We start from the raw sequence: 17,997 nt of genomic DNA on the forward strand, positions 1-17,997 counted from the left end.
GAGAGTTGCAGTTATAGTTCCTCTTTGCTAGGAAATAGTTAAGAACTAGTTGCCGAGACTTTGTATAGAAATTAGTGATTTGGGTTTGTGAATAATGGACTTGTTTAGAGGTGATGATTTAGACATTTGTTTGCTTTTTCAAATAGTGTTTGGCCCACTTTGCTCCTAAACCGCCTTAGGTTCTGGCCACCTTAGATGAATGAAGGAGGCAGGGCTGAATCTTTCACTGCATTCCAGAAGAGGCCTTTTAATAATTCGTAGCATGGATGGTACTGCCTAGTTTTATAATTTGGCACATAGGGTATCTTTGATGTTGTAGGCTTATTTGAATGCTTAGCTTTGGATCATAGTTTCTGCCCTCTGTATTTTCGGTTCTTTTTCTTTTTAATACCTTTTTTTCCCTTATGTTTTTGTAGGTTAACCTGGATAAACTAAAGGAAAGAGCTCAAAGATTTGGTTTGAATGTCTCTTCAATCTCCAGAAGGGTAAGGTACTGTTTTTGCAACATGAGAAGTAGCTTGAGAGTTACATAGGTTGAAAATGGCCTTTGTGAGATTGTAGCTGGCCATTCAGCACTTGGTTTCACAAAATCCTTTGACTGTCACCTCCCCTCACTGACTGCTGATTACATTATAGGGATTGTTTCACAAAGCTAATTGTTTCTTTCCACAGATTGTTTTCATAGTTTCCACCCAGGCTATTAGAGCATGGTCTATATTCCTCTTGGTTAAGATGTTGAATTCAGTGATGTTAAAACTTGTTGCATCTGCTTTAACTTCTTATATAGGCATAATGGAAATTATATAATCAGGAGAAGACAGTCCTGTCTTTAGGTCAGAGGACCCTAGAAACAAAATTTGGAGATTCTGGGTAACAAAAATGAGAAAGTTACTTCATTCTTTCTGCCCCTATGCTAACTGTTATTAGTTAGTTTATAAAGAAGCTGGCTTTGTTGACACCATGCTTTCTGGGGCAGTCAGCCCTACTGAGCATTTTGTGTTTAGAGTTTTGCTAGGCACATCAGAGAAAATGCTAGTCCCGTATCCTCTTCCTGTCTGATCCGTGAGAATGGCAGAGCTTTTTGGGCTGTTGCAGTGGTGGCAGGGTAAAGGGAAGACTCTCAAACCAGAAAAACCATTATAAAATCATTTCCCACTTGAGTATGGAAGCATTTAGCTCTCTGGAAATCAGTTAGAAAAAACTGTCCTATATTTTTGCTAAAGAGAAAAAAAAAAACTTGAGCACTAAAAAGTAACCACTTGTTTTGCCTCTGTGGGACTGATAATCTTGTGTACAACTATGCTATATCTTCCTTCCCTTTAGGTTACATTTTTTAATGTTTACCAGAAATACAACACCAGGTCTGTTTGCCCAGCTTGATGCTAAGACCATAGATGATCAGTAGGAGGATTTGCTCATTTGTATGAAATAAAAAAGATTTAGGAGTTGAGAGAGGGGCAGAGTATGTAATTCTTACATAAGCATGCAGCTTAATTGGGAAGAATTATTTTAAGCCAAAAATCATTTGTGTTTTGCTAGATGGCCACGGGGAAGGATTCCTTAGATCTGTGGCCCTTGTTCTCATCTATCTTCTTTTTAGGTATGTCTGAGAATCTCAGCAATAACTTTATTCTTCTAGAGAATTGTGTCTGTGTGTCCCATCAACATTTGAAAAATTGAACATTGTATCTCGTCCTACTTAGCTCATATGTACACATTCCAGAGAGGAATTTTATCAGAGCACATATCTAGACCACTGTATCTGTAGTGCAGAATTTTTTAGTACTTGTAGAATATAAGCAGTCTCAGAGTGAATCTGTGGAGGGAAAAAAAACTTGAGGAATGGGAGTGAGAGATAAGAAAAGAAGGTGTTCTTTTTTTCAAGTAGTTTTTTTTTGGAACTTAGTTTTTCTAGACCCAAATCCTGAAATTGCAGCTGGCTACATTTCTTGGTGAGAGTTCCCTGGATCTGAGTCTTGTGTTTAGCTGTTCTCTATCCCCAGAGATGATTTGCCACCTAGTATTTGGTTGTTTGGCCAAGGTTAGTGACACGGTTAGATTTATATTTATGGAACAGCCAGGTCAGCACACCTCTCTCCACCTTGTCCTGGGGTTCTGTCTTTTTTATAATACTCCCTCCTATAAAATTTGGTCACTGACTTTGTTTTACAGTTTTCTAAGTACAAATCTCATCTGGTTAGATATGGTACAAATAGCGGAGGTTACCAGGTGGTGTGGACCTCTTCTTCATCCTAGTACCCTGAACAGGGAATGGGAAACTGACTTTCTGTCATCTACATTGTGTGGGGTTTGTTTGCTTGACTCAGCTTAAGGCCCTGATTGCTTGTTGACTTTTCTTCAGTAGATTCCACTGCAGACCAGTGTATAAAAGATAAAGAGAGAAAGAGTGTAAGAGGAAGTGAGCCATAGATCAGTAGTGTTTACAGCTGAGTTATTTTAACTGTCATAGTCTGATCACCAAATCTTATTTTAGATTTATGGCTTGAGCATATGACCAGTTTGAGGGCACTAAATCTCTGCTATACTTCCTAGGCTGACTTTTGCAGAACTGCTCATGTATTTCAGTTTTCAGCTTCACTAGTACACTATACACATTAGGCAGGACACAGAAACTTAAAGAAATCTGGCGTTCTTCCCCAGCTCAGTCATCTTCCCCTTTTCCCCCTGTCCAAGAAAGGCTTGTCTGTTCATGTTTCCAACTCAACTCTCAGTGAATAGAATCCTGTTGGTTTAGGATAATGGGAATTGACAGAGCAAAGATGGCATTGGCATTTATAGACATTTTTTACACAAGAGGCTGTAAATTGTCCCTTCCAACTCTTTGGACTATCTGAGGATAGAATGGCATGCCTTTTCTCATATAAGCCTCATGGTGACTATGGGCTGAGAAAACTCCCACCCCCTTAAACAAAACAAAACCCAAATAAATAACTTCTCGGTTGGTTATGATGGATCACCAGCTAGGTTTTCAGTCCTGTGCTTGGCTGATTGGTTTTTCTGTTAGTTAGTTTTCCGTGTCTCCCAAGAGAAACAGTGTTTGGGTCAGTCCTGTTGAAGGACTTGGCCTGATGCATAAGAAACTCATCTCTGAAAGGAATGAGAGATGGATAAAGGGAGTAGATGGGAAGCCAGCTCAGTGAATATATGATATTCAAAGCACATTAGTTTTAGTGAAAACTAAGTTTGGGCTTAGAGTTATAGTGTTAAATGATGTAGTTAATTTGAGTGTATTGCCCTCTGCCCCCCTCCCCCGCAATTTTGGTACATTTTAGAAAGTGAAACTTGATACTTTAGGAAGTTAGGAAGTTACAGAAAATCCTGCTAGGTAAGTATTTAAAAACAAAAATAGACAGGAGCCAAGATGGCAGTGTGTGTAGGGCAGCAGAAATCTCCTCCCAAAACCATATATATTTTTGAAAATACAACAAATACAACTATGCTTAAAAGAGAGACCAGAAGATACAGTACAACAGCCACAGGCTACATCTACACCTGCAAGAACCCAGGGCCTCACGAAGGGGGTAAGATACAAGCCATGGCCCGGGAGGACCTGAGCGCGCAACCCACCCCAGCTCCCCGGCAGGAGGAGAGGAGTCAGAGCAGGGAGGGAGTGGGAGCCCAGGACTGCTAAATACCCAGTCCTAGTCATCCACACTGGGAGCGCAGACACAGTGTATGGTGTGCTGGATACTAGGGAAACGGAACAGTAAAACTTGTGAGCGGGTTCCCACACCTGGTGCCCCTGGGACAAAAGAAAAGCAAGTGCCTTTTGAAAGTCTTAAAGGGACAGAGGCCTCACAGCATCCTGGCACACTCAGCCCAGCAGCTGGGAATCCCGGGGAACTCTGGGCGCGCTAACCTCCTGGGCGGCAGCGCAGCTATGAGGCACCTCACGGCGATAAACAGCCTCCCGCCTGTTCCCCCTCCAGTATGTCTTGCCATAGGGCAGCAGCAGCCTGAGTCCGGCCATGCCCACAGCAGCTGGGCAGAGCCTCCTCCACAGCTGCCCAGGTCAGACACAAAGGCCCCGTTGGTGTGCAGCTGCCCAGCACAAGCTGCTGGGGGTTGCAATTCTCACAGGAAGGGAAGGTGACAGGCAAGCAGGAAGGGACTTTGTTCTCCCAGCTGACACATGCGCCAACTGTGTACAACTACCTCTATTGCCATGAAAAGGCAGAAGAACTTGATACAGACAAAAATAACTCAGACATCCTCTGAGAGGGAACCCGGGGAGATAGATTTAACCAATCCTCCTGAAAGAGGATTCAAAATAAAGGTCATAACCATGCTGATGGAGATGCAGAGAAGAATGCAAGAGCTAATGGATAAAGTTGGGAGGAGGAGCACAGAAATAAAACAATCTCCGGAAGGACTTAAAGCAGAATGGACGAGGTGCAAGAGGCTGTTAATGGAATAAGAGAACAGGAATGGAGAGAAGCTGATGCAGAGACAGATAAAAGGATCTCCAGGAGTGAAAGAATATTAAGAGAACTGTGTGACCAATCCAAATGGAACAATATCCACATTATAGGGGTACCAGAAGAACAGAAAAAGGGATAGAAAGTGTCTTTGAAGAAATAATTGCTGAAAACTTCCCCACACTGGAGGGGAAATAGTCGCTCAGATGACAAAAGCACACAGAATTACTAAAAGAAGGGACCCAAGGGGGACAACATCAAGACACATAATAATTACAATGGCAAAGATCAAGGACAAGGACAGACTATGAAAGGCAGCCAGAGAGATAAAAGGTCACCTACAAAAGAAAACCCACCAGGCTATAATCAGACTTCTCAACAGAAACTTACAGGCCAGAAGAGAATGGCATGATATATTTAATGCAATGAAACAGAAGGGGCTAGAACCAAGAATACTATATTCAACATGATTATCATTTAAATATGAAGGAGGGATTAAACAATTCCCAGACAAGCAAAAGTTGAGGGAATTTGCCTCCCACAAACCACCTGTACAAGGTATTCTAGAGGGACTGTTCTAGATGGAAGCACTCCTTTGGTTAAATAGATGTCACCAGAGAAAATAAAATCACAACAAAGAAAGCAGATCAAACAAATACTAACTAAAGGCAAAAAAATAAGATCAACTACCAACAAAGGCAGTCAAAGGAAACACAGAAGAGCACAGAATAAAACACCCAACATACAAAGAATGGAGGAGGAGGAATAAGAAGGGAGGAAATAAAGAATCATCAGACGGTATTTATAATAGCTCAATAAGTGAGTTAAATTAGACAGTAAGGTAGTAAAGAAGCTAACCTTGAACCTTTGGTAACCACGAATCTAAAGCATGCAATGGCAATAAGTACATATGTTTCAATAATCACCATAAATGTAAATGGACTCAATGCAGCAATCAAAAGACAGAGTAATAGAATGGATAAAAAAGCAGGACCCATCAATATGCTGCTTACAAGAGACTCACCTCAAACCCAAAGACATGCACAGACTAAAAGTCAAGGGATAGAAAAAGATATTTCATGCCAAAAACAGGGACAAAAAAGCAGTTGCTGCAGTACTAGTATCAGACAAAATAGACTTCAAAAGAAAGAAAGTGACAAAAGATAAAGAAGGACATTAAATAATGATAAAGGGCTCAGTCCAAGAAGAGGATATAACCATTATAAATATATATGCACCCAATACAGGAGCACCAATATATTTGAAACAAATACTAACAGAATTAAAGGAGGAAATAGAATGCAATGCATTCATTTTAGGAGACTTCAACACACCACTCACTCCAAAGGACAGATCCACCAGACAGAAAATAAGTAAGGACACAGGCACTGAACAACACACTATAACAGATGGACCTAATAGGCATCTATAGAACTCTACACCCAAATGCAGCAGGGTACACATTCTTCTCAAGTGCATATGGAACATTCTCCAGAATAGACCGCATACTAGGCCACAAAAAGAGCCTCAGTAAATTAAAAAAGATTGAAATTCTACCAACCAACTTCTCGGACCACAAAAGCATAAAACTAGAAATAAATTGTACAAAGCAAAAAGGCTCACAAACACATGGAGACTTAACAACCTGCTCCTAAATAATCAATGGATCAGTGACCAAATTAAAGTAGAGATCAAGCAATATATGGAAACAAATGCCAACAACAGCACAAAGCCCCAACTTCTGTGGGGCGCAGCGAAAGCAGTCTTAAGAGGACAGTATATAGCAATCAAGGCACATTTAAAGAAGGAAGAACAAACCCAAATGAACAGTCTAACATCACAATTATCGAAATTGGAAAAAGAACAGATGAGGCCTATAGTAAGCAGAAGGAGGGACATAATAAAGATCAGAGAAGAAATACATAAAATTGAGAAGAATAAACAATAGAAAAAAAACAATGAAACCAAGAGCTGGTTCTTTGAGAAAATAAACAAAATAGGTAAGCCTCTAGCCAGACTTATTAAGAGAAAAAGAGAATCAACACAAATAAACAGAATCAGGAACGAGAAAGGAAACATCATGATGGACCCCACAGAAATACAAAGAATTATTAGAGTCTACTATGAAAACCTATATGCTAACAAGCTGGAAAACCTAGAAGAAATGGACAACTTCCTAGAAAAATACAACCTTCCAAGACTGACCAAGGGAGAAACAGAAAACCTAAACAAACCAATTACCAGTAAAGAAATTGAATTGGTAATTCAAAAAACTACCCAAGAACAAAACCCCCGGGCCAGATGGATTTACCTTGGAATTTTATCAGACATACAGAGAAGATATAATACCCATTCTCCTTAACGTTTTCCAAAAAATAGAAGAGGAGGGAATACTCCCAAACTCATTCTAGGAAGCCAACATCACCCTAATACCAAAATCAGGCAAACACGTCACCAAAAAAGAAAATTACAGACCAATATCCCTGATGAACATAGATGCAAAAATACTCAACAAAATATTAGGAAACCGAATTAAAAAATCCATCAAGTGGATCATACACCATGACCAAGTGGTATTCATCTCAGGGATGCAGGATGGTACAACATTAAAAAATCCATCAACATCATCCACCACATGGACAAAAACCACATGATCATATTCATAGATGCTGAAAAAGCATTCGACAAAATTCAACATCCATTCATGATAAAAATTCTCAACAAAATGGGTATAGAGGGCAAGTACCTCAACATAATAAAGGCCATATATGATAAACCCACAGCTAACATTATACTTAACAGTGAGATGCTGAAAGCTTTTCCCCTAAGATTGGGAACAAGACAAGGATGCCCAGTTTCTCTGCTTTTATTCAACATAGTACTGGAGGTCCTAGCCATGACAATCAGACCTAATCAGAAATCTGTTTCATTTCTATACAGTAATGATGAACTAGTGGAAAGAGAAATCAGAAAGAAATAAAAGGCATCCAGATTGGTAAGGAAGAAGCCAAACTGTTGCTGTTTGCAGACTACATGATAATTGTACATAAAAAACCCTAAAGAATCCACTGCAAAACTACTAGAACTAATATATTAATTTGGCAAAGTTGCAGGATACAAAATTAATTCACAGAAATCTGTGGCTTTCCTATACACTAACGATGAACTAGCAGAAAGAGAAATCTGGAAAACAATTCCTTTCTCAATTGCATCAGAAAGAATAAAATACCTAGGAATAAACCTATCCAAGGAAGTGAAAGACCTATATCCTGAAAACTATAAGACACTCTTAAGAGAAATTTAAGAAGACACTAACAAATGGAAACTCATTCCATGCTCTTGGCTAGGAAGAATTATATTGTCAAAATAGCCATCTTGCCTAAAGCAATCTACAGATTTAATGCAATGCTTATCAAAATACCAACAATATTCTTCCACAAACTGAAACAAATAGTTTTAAAATTCATATGGAACCACAAAAGACCCCTAATAGCCAAAGCAATCCTCAGAAGGAAGAATAAAGCAGGGGGCCTCGCTTCCCAACTTCAAGCTCTACTACAAAGCCACAGTAATCAAGACAATTTGGTATGGCACAAGAACAGACCCACAGACCAGTGGAACAGAATAGAGACTCCAAACATTAACCCAAACATATATGGTCAATTAATATATGATAAAGGAGCCATGGACATACAATGGGCAAATGACAGTCTCTTCAACAGATGGTGCTGGCAAAACTGGACAGCTACATGTAAGAGAATGAAACTGGATCACTGTCTAACCCCATACACAAAAGTAAATTCAAAATGGATCAAAGACCTGAATGTAAGTCATGAAACCATAAAACTTTTAGAAAAAAACATCGGCAAACATCTCCTGCACATAAACATGAGTGACTTCTTCATGAACATATCTCCCCAGGCAAGGGAAACAGAAGGAAAAATGAGCAAGTGGGACTTTATCAAGCTGAAAAGCTTCTGTACAGCAAAGGACACCATCAATAGAACAAAAAAGGTATCCCACAGTATGGGAGAATATATTCATAAATGACAGGTCTGATAAAAGGTTGACATCCAAAATACATAAAGAGGTCACGCACCTCAATAAACAAAAAACAAATAATCCAATTAAAAAACAGGCAGAGGAGCTGAACAGACAGTTCTCCAAAGAAGAAATTCAGATGGCCAACAGACAAATGAAAAAATGCTCCATATTGCTAGTTATCAGAGAAATGCAAATTAAAACCACAATGAGATATCACCTCACAGCAGTAAGGATCGCCACCATCCAAAAGAGAAACAACAACAAATGTTGGCAAGGTTGTAGAGAAACGGGAACCCTCCTACACTGCTGGTGGGAATGTAAACTAGTTCAAGCATTGTGGAAAGCAGTATGGAAGTTTCTCAAAAAGCTCAAAATAGAAATACCATTTGACCCAGGAATTCCACTTCTAAGAATTTACCCTAAGAATGCAGCAGACCAGTTTGTAAAAGACAGATGCACCTCTATGTTTATTGCAGCATTATTTACAGTAGCCAATAAATGGAAGCAACCTAAGTGTCCATCAGTAGGTGAATGGATGAAGAAGATGTGGTACATATGCACAATGGAATATTATTTAACCATAAGAAGAAAACATCTTACCATTTGTAACATGGATGGAGGTAGAGGGTATCATGCCCACTGAAATAAGACAGGTGGAGAAAGACAAGTACCAAATTATATCACTCATCTATGGAGCATAAGAACAAAGGAAAAACTGAAGGAACAAAACAGCAGCAGACTTCAGAACCCAAGATTTGACTACCAAAGGCAGAGGGACTGGGGAGGGTGAGAGGGAAGGGAGGGACAAGGGGAATAAGGGGCAGTACGATCAGCACACGTAACGTAGGGGGGCGCACTGGGAAGGCAGTATAGCATAGAGAAGACAAATAGTGACTCTATAGCATCTTACTATGCTGATGGACAGTGACTGTAATGCGGTATTTGGTGGGGACTCAATAATGGGGGGAATCTAGTAACCACAATGTTGCTTGTGTGGTTTTATATTGATACCAAAATAAAATCTAAAAAAACAAAGAGCTGTTTCTCCACTTGCCCATTGGAACAAATCTTGAGGGAGTGGTGAAGAAGCTGTTTAAAGAGGAAACAATAGGGAAAACTCTCTGACCTCAGTTTATCTTCTCGTCTGGTTCTTCATTTGTTGCTGCTGAGGAACAGAACTTGTCTTTTGTCTGTAACACAAATACGTCTTCACCATCCTCCATTCCTGCCGCTCCTACTATCTGCTCTTCTCATTCCCTTCTATTATGGTTCCAGTCAGTGATGTCATTATATGTGCCATTCAATTGCTGTTGAACCACTTGGCTATAGGAATTTGGGAGAGCAAAGGGGCAGAATTTAATTTTTCTCTCTTCTGCCCAGGGCTCTTGAAAATGTATTCTAATTTTAACTAGAGAAATAGGAGTCAGGTTTTTCTTTGCTCAACCACTAATGGCCTCCCAGTATCTCCTAACCCTCAAATACACAGTTTTACCTAGCTGTGTGAGAGGAAAAAATTGGACAAGAAATGTTAGGAGTATAAATGGACTACTTTAAAGAGGAAAAGCTTTAAAATTTGGGGAAAGTGAAACAAAGATTTTGATGCTATGTCGGCATTTGTGGCTGGTGTTTGCCTTGTTTACTAAAAATTGGACCTGTGGGAAGTTTCTGATAAAGGGTTATACTTCCGTAAGGTACATGGTTGAGACCATTAGAATCTTGTACAAATTCATTTTATTTTTTTCTCTCTTTTCTTTCATTGGATTTGAACCCAGAGAACTAGAAATAAAAAAGCTAGTAAAGGGAAAAGCTCACTCTTTTCTGTTTGCCTGTTCTGTACCCTTGCCCCCACTTTATGTCTTTGTATTCCTTCTGACATGTCAGAACTGGTGACTTTGATAAAAAACAGGTTTTAATGCCTTTCTGTGATCCCCCTGTAGTCTTTGCCCCAAGAGTAAACACAGCCTGGAAAAAGAGGGAAATGCTAGATTCTGTTGAGTCTGTTTTACCTTTAAATCCCTTCAGTTGTTTTTGCCGGCCTACTTCTTGGGGTGCTATCATTCTTTGAGTATCAGAGTTTTGTTTTACGTGCCACTCTTAGTACATAAGTTAGATAACTTTTAAAATCCACCTGTAAATCACATTACATCTGGTTGTATGTCTAGTTGTATGTCTAGTTTGGGGGTGACCAGTAGTTGGCCTGGTTCTTCTAAGCAGAGCAATACCTGTCTGATTACTCTCTGATGCTCTTTCCAGCTATGGTGAAATGTGAGCTAACTATCTGAATCCAAGTCTACTTGTGCTTCAGAATCTGTATGGGAGAGAAAAGTGTGGGGTGTTTTTTGTTTGGGCGTGTTTTTTTTTTTTTTTTTTTTTTGGTGTGTGTGTGTGTGTTGCTAGGTTTTTTGGGAGGGTGGAATTTTCGTGTTCAAAGTCTCCTTGTGTTGTGAGAGTTGTAGGAGTGTTGAAGATGTATTTTGATACTTGAGAGGCTGATACTTGAGTAATACTGTTCTTTGGTATGACATTGGTAAGGACAGGTAACATTTTTAAAAGTATATATGGGTTCCATTCAAGTAAGGTTTGATTACATATAGTTTATTTTTTTTATGTACTCAGAAAAAGCAAAGTTGAAATAGGTCAGACAAAATTTTACAGTATTTTGGAGATGGGAATAAGGCAAGGCATCAGATTGGGAGATATTTTTTAGGGAGATACTTAGTGGTAATGTTTGCAAACTGACATCACTTGTTAAGACCTTCCTCTCGACTTTTCTTTGTTACTCTTTTCTCACATTTTTAAAAACAGTATTTTAACCGAATCTTATCCTTCTTACCCCCAGAGCAAATTCTTAGGACAGAAATAGAAATATCTTTTCAGGGTGTTTACATTTGGAGTTCATATCAAATATTAAATCTTTAAATTCCTAGTGTTTATTGAGAAGGAGATTATGTTTGAAATGCTTGGTGTCTGGATTTTAGAAAGTATTTATTGAGTGAGGAGTTAATAGTGAGGTATAGAATAGATGAGGCAGTTACAGAATTCTCACTGCCAGGTTCATGCTTAGGTGTCAAGTGGTTGAGGAGGAAGAGCACCTGAAATGAAACAGAACTCTTAAGTTGAGGGGCCTTATGTGATGGACCCCTTTAGTGCTTTAAATGAACAGAGCAAAATGCATGAGGCTTAGCACAAAACTGACCTGTTCTCCGTTTTATTGATAGTCCCTCTCTTCCTTTGTATTCTGTAGAAAAAAATAACCATACTTCAACCTAGTTGCCTCCCTCTTTTAATCGGAGGTATTCCCTTATATTGTTTTGAGTGTTATTTTCTGTATTGAACTCATCTGGTAAGAGTCTCTCTTCCTGTTTGAATTCCCTAGGAATGCAGAGACAGGTATGCTCTTTAGAACCAGCTGTAATTCCTTCATAGCTTGCTTTTCCCCTTCACATCTGTGCAGCTGAGATACCCTGTTTGTGAGAAGCATAAACTTTCTTGCTTGTCCCCTAGTACTTTTGGTAGGAGAATTGGTGTGGGGTAGCAGGATTTGGTGAGATTTTTTAAAATATACTTTCTCAAAGGTATTTGCATTTGTTCCCAACTATAGCTGCATGTTAGGGTCACCAGGGAACCCTTTTTAAAATATAGCTCCTTAGGCTTTTCCTTTTGAGATTCAGATTTATTAGGTTGGGGTGAAGCTAGAAATCTGCATTGTAAAATGTTACAGGTGAAGATAATCTGTTTTCCTAGTATTCATTCTAAATTTCTGAATGCTCTAGGTAACTCTTCTCCCTCATTCTGCATATTTTGGCCAAGACAGTATTCACCTCTTCTCAAAAGTTGTTAGCTTCCCTCTACTGACTTCTTGACATTTCTGCCAAGCTCAGCATCACTTATCCTTAAAAGCAGCAACTTCCTGGCTTTTAAAGGAGGGAGGTGGGGACTTTTAATAGAAACTTGGTTTCTGGGGGTCTCAAATGTGAAGCCTTCATTTCCTCCACCTGCCTTGCTTTGTCCTGCAGTCAGCTAGAGCAAGACCGAGACGACCTCCTCTGGGGTTGGAGGGTAGTGGGGGTTGGGGAAAGAGCTTGATTTGGACAAGAGAAAGAAAGTGATGGGAGCCAGTGACTCAGAAGTTTGGTTCTAAGCTGTCTGTGTTTTAGGGGCTTCAAGTCCTGTAAAGATAGGAGGAGAAACAGTTCCTGGTGGTTGCTAATTTTAGGGTAGCTTTAAAGTTACTGGCACCCTACTGGTCTCAGAGGATTAATTCTGATCTCATAGTTGAAAGATTGTTGGGAATAGTTAGCATGGTTGTATTGAGAAGTATATTATGTGTATTCATGGGGGAGTGTTAGGGTATCTCTTAGCTGTATATGTGTTAAGATGGAGTTCCCCCTGCCAGTCCAATCCTTCACCTCTAGTCCTGCTTGGGCTCTTTGCATTGGTTTCTAGAGCCACCCCATGTTCTGTGATCCAGCTGGCATAAAGGCTCGGGAAATAAACATGTTCAGATAAATTTCAGAAACCTGGGACAGGAGGTGGCAGCTGGATGTTTAAGTATTGAAGTGTTTCTAAGAGAAAAACCATCAGTTGCTGTCATTCACCCTGAGAGTATGAAATTGGAAGCCCACTCCCTGGAGTGTTTCGTAACCTTTGCCTCTGGGAAGTCAAGGCCATTATTAATCTACCTTCGCCTGAAAGCCCCCAGGCTCTGCTTTTCATCCTGCCATCAGTCACGTGGCAGTGAGGCTCAGGAAATTGACCGTAAGGCTCCCTCTTTTCTTTTTTGCCTCTTTCTTACTTTATATTCCCATGGAACATCAGACTGGCCTGAGAATTTAAACATCTTAGTATGGAAGTTTATTTACAAAAGGGGGTAGCTATTTGTTTTGCAAAATGTAACCGTGTTAGCACACTATCAGCCACTCCCCCATCACTCCAGGGAAAAGACTTCTGAGAAAATAAAGTGGTAGGGTTTAGGGCCTGATGGGAATATACATGAGACTCTTACACTGAATAGTGTTGGATGTGAACAGTAGCTCGGTCATTTAAAACAACTATTCAAGAACAGCCAGCACTTCAGCAGTACCCGAGCTTCCCTAAAATGCCCTGATTTTGAAAGGATATCTGACTGAATTCTTATGATGGGAATTCTTCTCGCACATGGTGTAAAGAGGGGTGGTGAGTGAGGGACCTTCTTTGCACTGACCAGGAGAAACCCGGCTTAGTTAATTCTTTTGGTCCTCTGAGAATAGTGAAGATATTTCTTACTTGAATTCAGTAAATACTCTTGCTTTGTGTTTTATAAATCCCTGAGTTCAGATTCTATAAATAAGCCTGGGTTACATTTGGGTCACTGTTTTGTTTCTCCTAGTTTCTCCTTAGGATCCAGAGTGGCACTGGCAATAAAATTGAAGGTGAATGCTTTCAACATGTAGCCCACGGGGTGCTTATTAAATCAAAGTGGGCTCCTTTTGGCAGAGCAGATAATCCTGGCACACAAAGCTTAGAGCAGTATTCTTTACTGTGTTCAGGGTGAAATTTAGTAAATTTTGACAGTTCTCTCAGATTTGAATCTTGAAGACTTTGGAAATTGGGTTTGGAAGATAAAGCTAGAATTCCATTTTAGGTAGAGAGATCTTACCCTTGGTACTCTTTGCCATAAAAAGAGACAGTCACTTTAGAAAGCACCTATGTTATATTCAGACTGTCCAATTGTAGCTTATCCTCCATTTGGGACTTAATTCTTGTCTGTGTATACATGTGTATGCTAGGGATACCATTGATAAGGGTCCTTAATTTAAAATTTCTAGTTCTTCCCTAGTACCTCCTTCCCCTCTTTTTCTTTCATGGGACATTGCAGTATTTTTTTAATTCTGTTATATTTAGAGAGGAGTAAATTCTTAAACAACCCTGTAACCAGTTGCACAATCTCTTGTCTTCTGAGTTTCTACCTCAGAACTGGGTGTTCGGTCTCTGTCTCTGGATTCATCTGTCTCTGGATCTCATGTTTCTCTTTCACCTCAATGCTTCTGGCCTCTCCTTTCTAATAGAAATATTTTCAAAACCACTTACTGTGCACAGACAAGCTGTATAATTGGCTCCAGCAGGAAGAGGAAAAACAAGTGTACTATTCAGTGATTTCTCAAGGTTCAGAAGGTAAAAACTAACAAGTTGTTCAGCAAAAGCATAATTATTTTTGGGTCTGGAGACCAGAAAAAAATTACCCCATTTGTCTTCATAATGCAGTAATGTAACAAACAGTGGCACACATCTTTAACTGAGTTGTGAATTCATAAGCCTTATGAGGTTAAGGGTCTTTGTCTTACTCATCTCTATTACCAGTGCCAAAGCAGTGCCTGACCCAAAGCAGGCACTCTCCAATTTAAATGACTAGTGGATTAATGGATTAATTTTATGGGCTCAGTGTTACAGAAAATGCTGAATGAAGCTGATGTCATATAATTCAGTGAGAGCAGTTCTCGGGAGCTTTTAGAGCACCTGGGATTGGGCCTAGGGTTAGAGATTGGATCCTTGCTCAGTTCCCTCAGGCATTATCTTTATAAGTACCTTTTTTTTTATAGTCTTTATTAAGGAGAATGAGGTCAGTAAAGTCTGGCTGCACAGAGTTTTTAGGGTCCTGGAGAGAGAAGATGGTTAGTAGTTACCTGGTGGAAAAGACTGTGATTTTGTCTGGTTATTACTCTGCCACACTTTAACCCTAATTCTAATCATCTGTTCAAAAGCTCATTTGCCTTGCAGATACATAGATATAGATATAGATAGATAAGTAGGTAGATCGGTAGATAGATATGGAAATTTGCCTTGCAGATATGTATATATCCATATTACATACGGAATTTCCCAGTTGCCTTGGTAATGGGTCTCATTCTTGCCAACTTTTAATGATTTCACTTCTAATGTAGAAGAATGAGTGACATCATTAGCTTCCAGATTTTGTTGGTGGCCTCAGGCTTTGACTGGGGGACCAAGAGGAATGCTACAGTAAAAATAGTAAGCTAGCATTTATTGAATAGTCTGTATGATAGTTCCTGTGTACCGAACACTTGTCATATGTCTTAGGGCAGCCTTGAATGTCTTACTCTTTTCCCTTAGCAGTTACTGTTTTCTTTATATTGCCTGAGGATTTTCCAAATGTGGAAGAGAAGGAGCAAAGTGGATTTTGAAAAGTTGAAGATGTCTTCTGAAGGGCTCAGTTTGGAACCATCTTACTCCACGATGGAGAAAACGGTGATGTTGATTCATGGGGGTGTTAGGCTTTATTAAAAAACCGTCATGCTTTCTGCCCATGGGCTTTCTCCTCCTTTACAGAATTCTTTTTCTCATTTTTATCAGTGAGCTTTTAAAAAGAAAGAAAGACAAGGTCGTTATTGGGGGATATGAGGATTACGTATGCTGAAATTACTGACATGAGCCAGTCAGCTTGCTATTTAAATCTTGCTTGAGAGGATGGAAGGGAGGGAAGTACACGGATCAGTCTGAACTACAAATGCCTTATGTTTTATCAGTGAGGACAGGTTTCTTCTCTGATTTTGGACGTAAATTACATGTTTTGAGGAGTTTTCACTTGATGGGAAATAAAGGCACTTCAGATTCAAGCACTATTCTTTGTACACTGGAGTATGCGTAGGAAGAAAAATATTTGTTTGTGGTTGAGGGTTCGCAGGAGGAAAGTGGGGAAGGAATGAAGAAGGGAAAGGTCTGCAAATGCATGACCCCACTGAGCTGGAGGGGTCAGTGTTGCCTGCAGAATCACAGCTCCATTTGTGCACTTGAGCATGGCCTTCGGGAGCATTGGCCTGATGGATGCAGAGAGAGATGCATTTTGGTCAAGGTAATTTCCCTCAGATGGGGTCTCACCATACCATGAATCAAAACCTGTCAGCAAGGAGCTAAAGATGGAGTGAAGTTTATTGTATGTTTGTTTCCATGTGACACCGTCACGCTAGAAGGGTCAAGTGAGAGAGATCATTAGAACTGTGTTGATTTACTGGGCCTGTTGTGCACTTTCCCTGCAGGGTGAGGAGGAAAGAGGCTTTAGGAGGGGAGCTGAGGGGTGCTGGGTAGGGAGGGGAGAAGGGCAGGCATGCACAAAATAAATAAAACCCTCACTGGTCTGTGTGGGTGAGGGGTGGGCAGGCTGTAGGGGGTGGGAGGTGGGGGGATTCTGCATTGTTTTTTTCCCCCCTCTAGCTTCTGGTAGATTTGGAGCAGATGCTCTGCCTGCATCTCCAGGAGAGGCACCAAAGATGTGATTTACAAAGGAAGCTCCTGGGGAAATTTCTGATACTAGCTTGAGTGGCCAAAGATGTACATTCACAACCCATTCCCCCCTTTTTTCCTCTCTTATTCTTTCCTCGCCTTTGAGCTCAAAAGGAAACACAGGAAATTTAATTTACAAGTCAAACTCCCCATTTCAGGACATAGCACTATAAAGAACCAGAGGAAAGGCTGTCCCACACATTCTGAATGGACATGGGCTTTGTGATGACATTTGTAGAGTGTCCCCAGGGCTTGTGCTGAGAGAACAGCTGGGTTTCAGAAGCAGCATCTCAGTTTGATTTGAACTTGATCAAAGTACATGTAGCGTGGAACTGAATGAAGAAAAGTGCATTGTGATAGTTCAGCAAGATACGGTGTAGTCCTGCCTCTCCCCTAGAAGGGTAAGGGACCCTCCTTTTATTCTGCCTAAAGCTGTTTCCTTCCTGCTTGGCCTAAAGACTTAGTAAACGTTTCATCCAGAATATTTTGTAGAGGTTCTCATTTTGAAATGTCTGTTTATATCTCTTATTTACTTCATTTCTTGGTGGTAGGCAAAATCAAGGAAACTTTTCCTAGTGACTTAGTAAGGAAAAATATACTGGGGCTTGTGCTCACTGTAAACCCTCCCCCCCACCCCCAGTTCTTTTATTACAGTTATAGTAGAATGAATGGCAAGTTGGCCAAAATCAGAAAATCTTTAGTAGAAGATGACTACCTGAAGTCCTTTCCCTCCATCTCTAGTTACAAGTGGAGGCACATGGTGGGGGTGGGAACCTAGAGGATTGACCCTGTTAGTTGAGTGATGTGAAAGTGGTTGAATAGTTCACAACTGATTTTAGCCAAGGGGCCTTATGATCTTTCTTCCCTTGGGAATTAAGCATTTCTTCCATTCTGCTGTTCTTCCAAGGAAATGCTCTTGTGAGACACCTGAGGATATGGTAAAGTTAAGAAAATGGGTTTTTGAGTAAAATGTGCTGGGTTCCCATCTGGCTCTGCTACTTACTATTATTGTGAGACTATAAGACTTGGGCAAGTTATTTAATTTCTCTTAAGTTTTCTGTCTATGAATTCATAGTACTCACTATGTTTAAGATTGTTATAAGAAGTAAATGAGATATTGCATGTAAAAAAACTTCCTGCAGTACCTGGTCCATAGCAAGCACTCAAATATCAGTGGCTATTAATATCATCGTCATTATTTTAATTTATGATTTTTAGAGACAATACTATGTTTTTT

The 17,997-nt window shown here is 40.0% G+C and overlaps 1 protein-coding gene across 4 annotated transcripts in view; it reads left to right on the forward strand.

Annotated features, from left to right (window-relative positions):
• Positions 1–17,997, forward strand: part of SARNP (SAP domain containing ribonucleoprotein) — a 69,744-nt gene that overhangs the window by 26,629 nt on the left and 25,118 nt on the right. For 2 of the 4 annotated variants that reach the window (XR_001852786.3, XM_017658554.3), the window contains exons 9-10: positions 417–485; positions 15,594–15,728. Coding sequence is in view for 3 of the 4 variants with exons in the window: in XM_017658554.3 (XP_017514043.1) it covers positions 417–485; positions 15,594–15,728 (204 nt within the window). In the remaining variant the exon portion in view is untranslated. The remainder of the gene's footprint in view (positions 1–416; positions 486–15,593; positions 15,729–17,997) is intronic. The other 2 variants (XM_037008926.2, XM_017658555.3) reach the window with 2 other exon arrangements.

The sequence above is a fragment of the Manis javanica genome, chromosome 11 (genome assembly GCF_040802235.1).
Source record: "Manis javanica isolate MJ-LG chromosome 11, MJ_LKY, whole genome shotgun sequence".
Taxonomy (NCBI): Eukaryota; Metazoa; Chordata; class Mammalia; order Pholidota; family Manidae; genus Manis; species Manis javanica.